The sequence below is a fragment of the Pteronotus mesoamericanus genome, unplaced genomic scaffold (assembly GCF_021234165.1).
Source record: "Pteronotus mesoamericanus isolate MK-2021 breed Mesoamerican mustached bat unplaced genomic scaffold, CSHL_Meso_final contig_69, whole genome shotgun sequence".
NCBI lineage: Eukaryota > Metazoa > Chordata > Mammalia > Chiroptera > Mormoopidae > Pteronotus > Pteronotus mesoamericanus.
In genome coordinates this window covers 3194942-3208814 of record NW_026555237.1, presented here as the reverse complement: position 1 = coordinate 3208814, position 13873 = coordinate 3194942, and the positions used below count along the sequence as shown (strand labels likewise).

Genomic DNA, 13873 nt, shown 5'->3' with positions numbered 1-13873 from the left:
TATGTTATTGCTGATTGTTCTTACGTAGTATTTTACTTGGATAATCTAGTTATTGTATCTATAAGTTGATTTCAAACAATTGTAAGTTTCTTATTGTTTATATAAATATGTGTGTGTATATATTTGTGTGTATGTATATATTGTTTTACAAAAACCCGGCACAGTGATATTACATTATATGGATGATATTTTTGCTTCACTGTGTTTTTTAAAGAAACAAAATTATTATTTATATTTAATAGACTAATATATTTAAGAAATATATATACATATACACAAGAAGATATTTTATTAGTTGCTAATATTTATTAAAAATAAATAAAAGGATTTAGAAGAAACACGGGAAAAGCTGACCTATCTACCAGACTTCCATGTGAAGAGGGCTTATGTAAGGAGGCAAGCTTGCTCTTTCCAGAGTAATGATACTAAGTTAACAGGCAGAGCTTGTGAGATTTGACCCCTATTTCCCGTGCATTACCAAGAGTTCTAATAAGTGCCTGTTATGTGCCAGGAACTGTGCCTGGTGGCTGGAAATGTAGAGATGATTAAGAACAAGCTAGTATGGATGACAAAGGTGTAAATAATTTCTATTGTATAAAACAGGTTCTACAGAAGAAAAATGTATTGGGTTGGCCAGAAAGTTGTTTTTTTCTGTAAGATGGTTTTTGTAGGGCTTAGTTGTCTTTAAGTTCATTTGAAACAATTTTGTTAGATTGTATTGTGACAACTGTCATATCAGCATGCATTTAAAGAAATCAAAATTGGTGAATTATTATGTAGCCATTTTAATATTGAAGATGGGAGAAAATAAGCAACATTTTCAGCATATTATGCTTTATTATTTCAAGAAAGGTGAAAACACAACTGAAACACAAAAAAAGATTTGTGCAGTGTATGGATCCAAGTGCTGTGACTGATCCAATGTGTCAAAAGTGGTTTGTGAGGTTTCCTGCTGGACTGAGATTTCTCACTAGACGATGCTCTCATATGGGTAGACCAGTTGAAGTTGACAGGGACCAAATTGAGACATTAATTGAGAACAGTCAACATTATACCATGTGGGAGGTAGCCAACATGCAATATCCAAATCAGTAAAGTTATTGGTGAAAATGAAAAATGTGTCTTTTATTTTATGGAAAAAACTTGATGGCTTTTTGACCAACCCAGTATGAAATGTGGTGACTGTAGAGGGGGAAGAACCTACATCCTACCTCTGATACGTTTTTAGGCACAAATTTTTATTTTATAATATTTCCTGATTCTTATGACTCCATCCCATATAGTCAATCTTATTTTCAGTTTTTATCTGCATCTGCAGTCTAATTAAACTGGTCTCAGGTTGCTTCATGTGTGTTTTATTTTCCACATTTGGTGAGTGATGCGTAAATTATAAAGTACTTTAACATATATGAATTTATTTGGGTCTTATAAGGATCCTATAAAAATGTTGAGAGGGTTTATTATCCTTAACATAGAGATAAAGGAAATGACAGTCACAGAGAGGTTAAGAGATTTCATTAAGATCACTGGCTAGTAAATGCCTAAAGCAGATCCCATTTCCTCTGACTCCTGATTAAGAACTCTCTGTACAGCATACTACCTGTGATACCTAGCAAGGTACATAGTGAGTGGTCAAAAACTTGATGACTACTATTCATACAATAATTCTTCTGATAGAATAAATTGTAAAGGGCAGTGAATAGGTTGTAGAAGATTCTGATGAGTACTATGGATATGGGAAAATGTGTAAAATAGTGATTTTTGTAACTTGTTTTTCAGAATTGCCTAGACATATCTGCCCCTTGTGATACTCCATGGCCTTTTGTTGATATTATGCTTATGTCCTTTTTTAAATAAACCTTGTTTTGTAGGTGCCTAGGTAATGACTTTCCAGAATCCCTTTCTGAATTTTAATCTAAGAGTAACAGTTTTCCTTAAAATGCTGTCAAATCTCAATAAATATTTGTTGAATGAGTACATGAATATGTCTCTAGTGCTTTTTAAAGTAAAAGTGGTAATATATTTTACTGTTTATTCTATATCTATGTCTATATAATCCTAAAGCACAAAATGAAATAATGATTTTTCATTTTTTTATGTGAAACGAGGTAAATCTCATTTGTTTTAAAGAATATTTCCAGTGACTGTGAAAACCTTAACAATTGAACTAGAGATATCTATGCTTTATGTGTGGCCTATCCTGAACCCCTTGGAGAAAGACTTTATACAGAAACTAAGATTTTTTTGGAAAATCATGTACGACATTTACACAAGGTAAGGAATGATAGAGATCCATGTTAAAAATACGTTTGTGTAGTTATTTCTGTTCACTATTCACTATTTCTCATTGCAGAACTTAGATCAAGTTAAGGTTTATTTGTTTTATTTCCTAAAACAAATTTTAGGAAAATTTATTTCCTATAACATTTTTCTAATTATATATATTTAAGATCTGTGAGTCAAGCACTGTGCTGTTAGGTTCTCACAAGGGAGACTAGTATAGTTGCTCAAGATCATGTAATCAGTAAGGGAAAAAGCAGGGTTTTTGGTTTTGTTTTTTTTTTTTTAATTAATTTATATTTTCAAATACATTTGTCTCTGCCTACCCCCCACCACTTTCCCTTGCCCACTCCCTTCCTCCTTCCCTCAGCTCTTCCCCTTTGGTTTTGTCCAGGAGTCCTTGCTATATGTTCCTTGACTTTCCCCTTCCCTTCCTTTTCCCTGCCCCCCTCCTTCCTTCCCTCTTGTCTCTGTTGGTTTCTTTTCCTTTCAGTGTTGCTGGTCTTATTTTCCTTGCATCTTTATATTGTTGGTTAGGTTCCACTTATAGGTGAGATCATATGGTATTTGTCTTTTGCTCCCTGGCTTATTTCGCTTAGCATAATGCTCTCCAGTTCCATCCATGCTGTCGCGAAGTTTAGTAGTTCTTTTTTTCTTTCTGCTAAAAGCAGGGTTTCGAATCAAGGCTGGTTCACCTTAAAATGTGCTCCTATGTCCTCTGGATAGAGAACCAAGTTTTCTCTTACTGTTGCTTCCCACCTCTTGGTAAATCTGTCTTTATTACTTTCAACTTTTTAGCTGCCTCTTCATATCCTATGTAAAGTCTTATAAAAACCTAAAATTAGATAATTAAAAAGGGAAATGGTAAATTTAAAAGCATGAGAGAAACACTTTCTGACTAGTATCTTTGGCCAGGATGCCATATATATGAGGGTAACATCACAGACTTGATCTGTGCATAAACAATGAATTTGCAATATTTGACTCTAGACAGCATTTCTGACTTAACCTACTGATCTTGTTAAGGAGCTGGATAAGATCATTTATTGTCTGGGCTAGCAACTGGGACTCTACCTTTTTTAATAGACCTCACAATCTGTTTTAAGTATCTTTATAAAATGGAGATAAAACAACACAATCTAATGTCTAACCCTTTGCAAGGCTTGGAGCAGATAGTTTTTAAAGTGGTAATAACTCATAAGTGGAGCTTATCATGTGATAGTTTCTTTCAAACGTTCAGAGGAAGTGCTACACTTTTTGTATGTGGTAGTGTTCTGGTATGTACATACACTAGTTCATGAAAGCAGTGTTCGTAACAAGTACTTTAAATTGGTCTTAAAATGTTTAATATGTTAAGTTAGTTTAAAAGTTAAAGTTCTTCTGTGATGAGCTAATGAGCTTTGGTTATACCATAATTGATAACTGTGTGACACATTTATAAATTTTGCAATTTTATATTTTAGCATAAGTTGTGTGACTTTTTAAAAACTTTGAAGTAATCTTAGATTTATAGAAGAGTTTCAAAAATAGTACAGAGAGTTCTTATATACTTTTATTCAGCTTCTTAATGTTAATGCCTTGCATAATAGTGGTATGGTATTCAAACTAAGAAATTAACATTGTTATAATTGTGTGATTTAAAAATGGTATATGATTATACACTATATGTTCTCATAGCCAGTGATAAAAAAAGTTGGCCAGTGTGTAGATGACAAAGTAAATTGTTTATGTAGCCAACAAAATCAGTTTCACCTTTGAGAAGAAAATTTGATTTGACTGGGTGAGGGAACTTTTTAAATTAATGAGGTACTTACCATTATAGCTAATTTAGGATATACAGATAAAAAGAATAAAGTAAAATAAAATAAACATCACCCATAACATACCTTCATAATTAACCGTTGTTAATATTTTTGATATGTCTATATTTAAAAATACCTCTTTTGGTACATATGTCATTTGATTTGGTAATTCCTGTATTACATATTTTTACTTTGTATAGACTTCCATTTTTTATTAGAAAATTTAGTCGTTATATATTTTATAATCTGAGTTTTATTTTTAATAATATTGTAAGTCTCTCTTTATTTGTCAGTAAATAGACTTTTGTAATCCTGGCAGTGACAATAAAAGTTTTCAGGGTGTGAAGACACTATGGCTTGTTTAAATATTTCTATATTGCTGGACTTATAGATTATTTCCAATTTATATAATTTTTTATCAATAATAGTTTTGTGAACATTGTTGTGGCTAAATTATTTTTGCATAACCGAGTTTTTGTAGGATTAATTCCTGGATCTGGAATTTACTGAGTCCTAATTCATGAACATTTTTTACTGTTTTTGACAGATAGTAACAAATTTTTCTTAGATTTATATTCTTTCAAAGCAGCAACAGCACTTTGTAAGGGTATCCTATTCCCCAGAATCATTAATAGTTGCTATTTCTAATTTATTTACCAATATGATTAGCAAGAAGAGCATGTTTTATAGGTTATTTCTATTGTCCTGAGCCTTAATTGTTAAAATTCCAAGTTTAAAGTATTGCATTAGATAATTAAATAGATGAAAATTTTCATATGTTTGAAAGGTCAAGATTTTTTAAGGTTATATGGACAGTTAATGAAAAAACAGATAGGAGAACCTAAGATCCCTTGAATATCAGTCCAATGTATTTTTATTGTTAGACTAGATTTTTTTTAAAAAATAAAGTTTTAAAAATTAGACCTCAAATTTTAGTTTGATTTTCATTTAAAAAAATAATAGGTTTTGCCCTGGCCAGGTCTCTCAGTTGGTTGAATCATCATCTGTACACCAAAAGGTTGCAGGTTTGCTGCCGGGTCAGGGCACATACCTAGGTTGTGGGTTTGATCCCCAGTCAGGGCATGTATAGTAGGCAACCAGTCATGTTTCTCTTTCACATTGATGTTTCTCTCTCTCTCCCTCTCTCTCTTTCTCACGTCCTCCCTTCCCCCCTTGTCTTCCCCCTCCCTCCTCCCTCTCTCTAAAAATCAATAAACATATTCTCAGATGAGAATTAAAACGTAATAATAATAGGCTTCTATTAAGTAAATTTAAAAAACTTACCTGGGGAATGTAGAAAAAGTGTCAATTTTCATAAAGTGTTATTTACATAGTAATTTGGAGTAATGATATAATTATATCAGGTGGATTTACTAATATGCTTAGCAGATTGATCAGATGTGATGGATTTGGGGAAACACATAGAGACATGGCAATAGAATTACGTCCTAGATGAACTGATCTTAATATATTCTAGCCCAAAGAGAGCATCAAACCATTACATTTTGTCCTTTTATCTTAGAGAATAAAACAATTTACTCTCTAGTATGGATACTTTATTTTTATATCTAAGACTCACATTGTTTTCTAGTTGTTTCATTGTTATTAAAGGTGGTTAAATTAGAATGGAATTTATAAATGCAATTTATAATGCTTAAATTATGCTAGTTATTTTAAAATATTAATTTTTGATAAATGTATAGCTTATAAATGAAAATGATTAGTCTCTTACAAGTAAAAATATTTTTCTTCCTACATAGAGGGTTCTGGAGTCTGAAGAGCAAGTACTTGTTATGTATCATAGGTATTGGGAGGAATATAGCAAGGGAGCAGACTATATGGACTGCTTGTATAGGTAAGTATGCTTTTAAACTCTGGCAATCTAAACAGTACTGCTTGCATTCATAATTGAAGGGTTTTTTTTAAAAAGTTACCTATTACCCATTGAAATGCACAGAAACTACAGCATTTCCATAGACTTTTCTCAGCTGTGGAAAGGGTTTGTAGCCTGGGTTATGTGGGTATTTGGGAGCTAGGCTGTGTGTGGAAAGTTATTCTGTGACAAGTGTATTTGATAGTATAGTTCTATTTCTTCATCTTATTTGGGACTACATAGTACATGTTAAATCTCAACAGAAATCCAGAGTGAGACCTTAGTTTGGATGAAACTTAGCAGAGTAAATCTAAGCCCACGTCCCCCTATAATAGGCCCTTATTTGATACCGGGATCCACTGTTTTATGTTTCATGGAAACACTATTAGTCAGAGTACTTAGCAGTTTTCCTTTTGAAGTTTGACCCTCTCCTCTAGGAATTTTGAATTGCCTCCAGTGTCAAAATGCCCCATGTCTCTGTCTTCCTGCCTTTCCTCATGCTATCCTCTCTGTCTCAGTGGCTTATCTTCCTTTTTTTTGGAATGATTAATTCTGATGTATTTTTCCATATGTTCCTCTCTGGACTTCTCTCCCTACCTCTGCCCAGCCTCCTGCTTAGATCTTTTATGTTAACTGCCACATCTGCAAGTACCAAGGTATCTGCTGGTAATCTCTAACCTGTTCATGTAGACAATGGAAAGAATTACTTAGGTATGGAAGGCAGAGAACTATTTATTGAATAGTGGAAAAATAAGAAATAGTGCCATTAGCAACTGAGCCTTTCACATTTGGACGTGGAGTATGTGCTCTTGAGATGCTCGTGACTGTGATGGATGCAATGATTGTTCACCCCATGCATGCCACAGACATACCCTCGCCTCATTTCCTCATTGGGGAGAAGCCGAAGAGTAGAGCTGGTCTCAGAGCATTATCTGCAGAGTCATACCATGCAGGAATACCGCACGGGGGCTGAGGTTTGGTGTTTTTGGTGTGCCTGTCCTTCTTGACTTCACTGGTTCATGCTCCCTTAACCTTTTTAACAACATGGGAGTTTACTCACTGTTAGTTGCCTGTATTAGAAACTGGAGCTTACTGCTAATGGCCAGTAGCTTTTATTTCTTCTTAGAAGAGCAAAATATAGTAAAACTAGAAACCTGCTATTGCTGACAAGCATAGCATTTACGGTGGCTTTGGCTTTTATAAAGTGTTGTTATACATTAAACATCCCGATATTTGATGTTTTTTTCCCCCCCTAATCCACCAAAGTGATAGTCATAAGTAGAACTTTAACAATTCCCCAACTAAATTGTGGGAGAGAGTTGGGGGAATTTTTAGATTAAGAGCATGTGTGCCTGTGCCTGTGCCTTTGCTGGGAATCCTGGGCCACTGGTATGAAAGTGATGAAAGAGTATTCCGACTGTGTTCCATGGAGTGGGATCTCTCTTTAGCTGAGCCATTTTAGTAAAGACTTAAGTTGTTTTTCTATTCTTAGCTTTTAGGACACAGTTCTTTCAGTTTTCCTGCATTTCTGTTTTCCAAAATCAATTTGATACTATTTAAATTAAAACTATTAACTTAGTACATTAATGAGCTTTTATTACAAGTTACTGTATGTATAATATACGTGCATGTGTATATGTGTATAAAATGATATGAAGTAGTTAGTATCTCCATTTTTACAGGTGAGGAAACAGGGTTAGAAAGGTTAAATGAATTTGCTTAGGGGCTCAGCTAAGAAAAGGCCAAGGTCAGAATTTAAACCCAAATCAGTCTAACTCCATTTAACTGCTTCATTCTACCTTAGTCTCATTCTAGATACTCTTTCAATGACTCACGTAGATTCTATTCTCAACCCTTTTCTCACACTACATGTTCTTTCTAGGATGATCTCAGTTACTCTTGGTTTTAGCTACAACCTACGTATTGATAGCCACCAAAATATTTGTATATCCCAAGCAGTTTAAGTTGCAGAGGAGTGTTTTTACGTAGCTTAGATGTTCTATGAGTACACCGTACTACTGCAGGTTTTCAAAACTGAGCTTATTATCTTTTATGTGCACACTGTCCCAGCATGACTAATTTTAGTGAACGGTAGTACTGTATGCCTAGACCTAGACATACATGCCACAAGTTTCACTTAGGGTTATCCTCTCCACCCGACCCCTACTGGTTGACTCCTCCAAATATCTCTGAAATTCATTATTTCCTTTGCACTGCTATAGTTCAAGCTTTTTATCATTCCTCACCAGGAATGATAATGTTAATGATAAAGTCCCTGTAATCAGTTCCCATTTTTTATTTCTAATTTATTCTTTTTCGTAAACTTCTGTTATCTAAAGTGCAAATTTGATCACTGTCTAACCTCTTCTTTACTCAGATTTAATTTATTAGATGGATATGTATTAGCATAGATGACTTAAAGAATCTGATTTTAAAGAGAAATAATGATATTTGTGCCCCCCCACCCCCAGTATTACATATCTATTTAGACTCTCCTGGCCCTTAAAGTGCAGTACTTAAGGTATTAGCTTGAGAACTTACAATTCTTGAAATCCAGTAGGTATTAGTTTGAGTACCATTATTATAAAGGAATTTTCTAAGATAGGTCAAAAAGCCTGATTTCTTATATGCTCTCTCAGTATTCTTGCCAAATACCATTGTGTTACTGCTCATACTTCAGAAAAGCAAGGATACTTATTAACCACTTTGTTGACAGAATAAATTGTAAGAATAGGTACTTTGCATTATCCCTAAGAAGAACAAAAAGGTATTATCTGTGTAGGAGAGTATAAACTATTTTAAGAAATTATTGGATGCAATTTTCTTTTATGATTTTTTAGAACATGTCTTTATTTAAAAAACAAGTATGTAGTTAATATTGTAAAATACTACAGTGATTTAGGGATTAAGAATGGTATCTACATAAAAATGAGCATTGCACTATTTACATTTTAAATTACTTAAAAATTTATTTAAAAATAATTTTATTTATTTTAAAAGTTTGGCTATCAAGCTTAACTTATCAAGAGTAGAAATCTGGAATAAGAAAGATATATTTAATATACATTAGTTTAGATTTTATTCCATGAAGTGGAGAGAATAGTGACTTGTCCTGTCAGATGTAAATATATAAAACTCCACTGAAACTGTGTACTGGTCAGGAATGAACACACAGTTCTTTGGAATGGATTAGTGAATTCAGGTCTGCAGATTTAGCAGCTGCTGCTTCAGAGCTAACAAAATATTGTTCTGAGAAGTTTATATTTACTGTGTAGGTATAAGGGAGGTACTCTTGGATTTTGAATGGGAAAGTGACATTGTGAAAGCAGAATTTTTAGATGCATTGGAGATGCCACAAAACAGAAGAAGAAACCAATTGTGAGTGTGTTGCACATGAACCAAGCGGAGAGTAGACAAATGGCATTGGAAATGAAAAGGAAAGTCATGAAGGAGATGATGAATAGTTTAGTAGGACATGAAGACCAACTGATTAAAAAAGGCAAACTGAAAGGATGAGATAAGTGAGATTATTGGGGTGGCCATGATACCATTGCCCAAAAAAGAAACTGAATTGGAGCAAAGGATCCATAGAGGAAGACACATAAAAATGATAAAGGTATGACACTTAAGTTCCCTCTCCTCAGGGAGCACATGTCATTACTGAAATACTACATTTGTTTGTTTGTATATTCTACCAGATGTGCAGACTCCCATGTGGGTGGGAACCATATTTTTGTTTTTCATCTTTCTGTCCCCAGTGCCTTGCATGAAGTACACACTCAGGCAATACTTGTTGAATGAGAGAGAGTGGGAGAATGCATGAGTTTCTCTGCCAATTCTGCCACTTAGCAGATTGACTTTGGCAAGTTCTTTAAGCTATGCTGCAATTTTCATATATATGAAATGAGGATTATGATAGTACTGCATATGTATCTATCTCATGGTATTCAGCTGTGTAGAATGCTTAGGGCTATGTCTGACACCTGATACAAGTTCCGTAAGTGTTAGTGATTACTTTTATTTCCTGTCATTCCTGGCTCTTACAATCTGACTCCAAGCTGCTTTCCAGATTTGTGTTCTAGTATTAGTTTTTGCCTTCCCTGCTGTCTGGAATGTTACCCATTTTTTTTAGTAATTCATTGAAGAAGTAGTTTTCAGGACTTCAGAGCTGCCTGCCAGTGTTCTAGATGCAGTGTCCAAGACATGGTCCTTGCCTGCAGACCTTCTATTCTAGAGGGGAGAGGGATGGACAAAATGAACAAACATGTAACAGAATGGGATTATTTCTCATAGTAGCAAACAAGTGCTGTGAAAAAAAATAGAACAGTTGTGTGTTAGATAGTTCTTCACTGTGGGTGGGAAGTTAGAGTTTTGTTTGTTTGTTTGCCTGGGCTAAGTGGCTTTATTAGACAAAGCCAGGATTACAAAGCACCACCTAAGAGTTGGCTTTGGGGCCCTTTTTGCCAAATACGGGCACAAGATTGACAAAGCACTGGTTACACCCCATCTCCTGCTTGGCCCAACCAACCTTCTTCTTCTCTTGTTTGGCCACTTTGGGAGTCTGACCTCTTTGCCAGCACAGGGCAGGGAACCATGGACTTTGCCTCCCAGCACACAGCTGGCTGCTTCCAGAGTGGTCAGAACCTTCACCCCACACTGGCCCAGGACAGTGTCCTCCTCTAGAAGTCCTGCCTGCCAGAAGCACAACTTGATCTGGAGCCATTCCCTTCAGAGAGGCTGGAGGGGCCTTGATCTGGGTGATCAGCTCCTGGCCAGTCACCTCCAGGGTATGTAGCTCCTGGGCAAGGACAGAGAGCTGAATGTCAGCAGCCCCTGCAGCTACCCGCAGGCGGAATCAAGACAGAGAAAGGAGTGAGGGCACACGTGTCCTCACTGCCTGCTGTGTGCCACACCTCTCTGGGTTAATTTGGATTGGGGTCAAGCCAGGCCTGAGAGAGGTGTGTTTGAACTGAGACGTAAGTGGCAGAGGCCAGAGATGAAAATATCTGGGATAGAGCATTTCCTGCATTTCAGGTCTTATCCCAGATCCTCTGTTACAGGTGAAAAAACAACTCTCTTTGGCTTTTGCTTTTTTTCATTCTCTTCTCCTTTCCCCTGGAAGGCATGGTTGGAAGGCATGGTTGGAAACCTATCATGAAATTATGAAGGTTACATAATGCAGGAAAAATAATAATGTGACTTTGTAACCTATAGGTAGAGGAGGCAATATGTGAAATGGAGCACCTGGGTTATGAGCCTTGGAGTACAGAGACTTGAAGTTTTTGCATGTGGGAGTTGAACTTGTATAAGTGGTTGTGTCTATGCCATTTGGAAGTTAATTCCAGGAATTATATTTTTCATCACCTCTTTAGAGTTGTTGGTGGAGTTAGGCAGTTGAAATTTTGTCATCTTTACTTTTAGTGTCAGTTGTCTGTAAATGTTAAGTGGACCTTCCATTTTGATGCAGTGAACATTAGAAAGTGTGTGTCTTAATATAAGATTTCATGATTGTTGCCTAAATACTTGCACTGTCAATAGCTATTTAGTACACTGGCAGAACCTTTCAGGTGACTAGCTTGTTTGTTTGTTTTTTGGTTGTGAGCATTAAAGACAGTACAGTGAAATCTAGGGTGACAGAACATTGTTTGAATATTATAGGCTCTTTCTATACATTGTATTTAATTTTAGAACTCTGTATTCATCTCAGTAACTCTTAGAATTTATCACAGTTATTAGTCTTAGAATACATTGAAACAATTTCTTTATGAAGCTCTTTTTCTCAAGTAGATGAAGTGACCTTAAATCTGTCTTACTCATACTTCCTACTGTCTATAACAACCAATTCCATTTTCTTACCAGCTAATTATGATTTTTGTTGTTTGTTTAAAACTGAAAAGTTAAATTTTTCCTGAGGAAAAGTGTAAATTAGAGAACAGACCTGGCTAAGATCTTTTAACCATTTTCTGTTTAATTCTTTCCAAGGCAAACTTATCTTGACTTATTGAGAAGAATCTTACTGAGAAGAAATGAGGTTGTTGAAAGCTTATCTGTTGGATAGGAGCTATTGGGCTCTAAGACTTGGAATTTTTAGAGCAAAACCCTGGAGTATTTAAAACATTTCTATTTATTGATTTGAGAGAGTATCATCGATTTGTTGTTCCACTTATTTATGCATTCATTGGTTGCTTCTTGTATGTACCCTGACTGGAGATCGAATCCCATAACCTTGGCATATCCAGATGATGCTCTAACCGACTGAACTACCTGGCCAGGGCCCCTTGAGTTTGTTTGTATTTTAAGTGACACTGGGGTTATAGTGTTTTTTCCACTACTCTAGAGGTCTTTTCTTTTAAAAGATTTTATTTATTTTTTAGAAACAGAGGAAGGGAGGGAAAGAAATATCCTTGTGAGAGAAAGGAACACCAACTAGTTACCTCTTGCACACCCCCAACTGGGAACCTGGCCCACAATCCAGGCATGCGTCCTGACTGGGAATCAAGCTGGTGACCTTTTGTTTTGCTTCTCAGGCTGGTGCTAAACCCACTGAGCCACACCAGCCAGGGCTAGAGGTCTTATTCTTTGTCTCTTAGGGCCTTGCACAGAAAATTGGGCTGATAATTTTTATAAATTTTTATTTAATTACTTTTGGATATATTACTAAACTGTTCTGTAGTTTATTTATAACCCTGAAATTATTGTTCCAGAATTATAAGTTACTTGTTTTCCTATTGATATTGACATACTGTCACATGATACAACATTTATTTTTCAGGTATCTAAACACCCAGTTTATTAAAAAAAATAAATTGACAGAAGCTGACCTTCAGTATGGCTATGGTGGTGTAGATATGAATGAACCACTTATGGAGATAGGAGAGGTAGGAAATTCCTTAAATTACTGGCAGATATATGAACGTTTTTATTTACTTAAGTAATTTGATTTACTGTTTTTCTTTAAACTGAGTAGACTATCTCCAAATTGTCAAAATTTAAAACATAAATGTTAAGTAAATAAAATACTGTTATGATTTCTTAAGACTCTTCAAATGGATAAGAAAAGCAGAAAAGATATGATGAGTATTATTTTAATAATTAAATTAATGGTAAGTTAATAGTTCTGCTATGTGACAAAGCCCATGAAAAGTATCTAGAAATGTTGAGACTTGTAGTTAGAAAGTGCAAAGGACATGGGCTTAAAAGAGAAACTAAATGATAGTAAATGCAAATTTACGGATATAACAAATTTATTTTAACTTTAAGAAGTAGTTAAATTCAGAGTAAAACAATGAAATATGCAGTTTAATTCACTCAGAATCTTGAGGTGCAGTGCAAATTTAAATGTGGAGAATTACTTAATGTGTATATTGATTGTGAAAGAAATACTCTCATAAAATGTTTTTTCCATGTCATTTCCATGTCATTTATCCATGTAATACACTTATTGAGCAGCCAGACATTGTGGATTCAGTGGTGAGCAGACAGAAGGTTGCTGTCCTCACAGGGAAGCAGATACCAAATGTGTAAAGAAATTAATTTTAAATTGTGATGAGTGTCAGTGAAGGAAACAGTAAGGTGCAACATTAGTAGAGATTTAAATTAGAATAATCTTTTTGGAAAGAAATTTGTCAGTATCTTTCAGTAGACTTTAAAATGTTTAATACCTATTGCTTGACCATGTAATTCCACGTCTAGTAATCTATACTATGAAAATAATAAGTATGGGGGAGAAAAGTGTTTCAAAGTATTATTTGCAATCATTGCTAATAAGGGTAAAAAATCTAAATTTCTGACAGCCAACAATAAAAATCATACAAAGAATAATATATCCAGTATTTTGTTATAAAGGTAGGCAAATGAATAAATTGGTAGTAGAAAGTAGTTCATAGGAACTTTTAACAAAGGGGAAAATGGTTTATAA

The 13873-nt window shown here is 34.8% G+C and overlaps 1 protein-coding gene and 1 pseudogene across 7 annotated transcripts in view; one reads left to right on the top strand and one right to left on the bottom strand.

Moving 5' to 3' along the window:
* Positions 1–13873, top strand: part of CUL2 (cullin 2) — a 111560-nt gene that overhangs the window by 29500 nt on the left and 68187 nt on the right. For all 7 annotated transcript variants that reach the window (XM_054582320.1, XM_054582315.1, XM_054582314.1 and 4 more), the window contains 3 exons: positions 2172–2274; positions 5843–5937; positions 12728–12833. In XM_054582320.1, coding sequence (XP_054438295.1) covers positions 2172–2274; positions 5843–5937; positions 12728–12833 — 304 coding nt within the window. The remainder of the gene's footprint in view (positions 1–2171; positions 2275–5842; positions 5938–12727; positions 12834–13873) is intronic.
* LOC129077783 (ubiquitin-like protein FUBI) lies at positions 10391–11772 on the bottom strand (annotated as a pseudogene).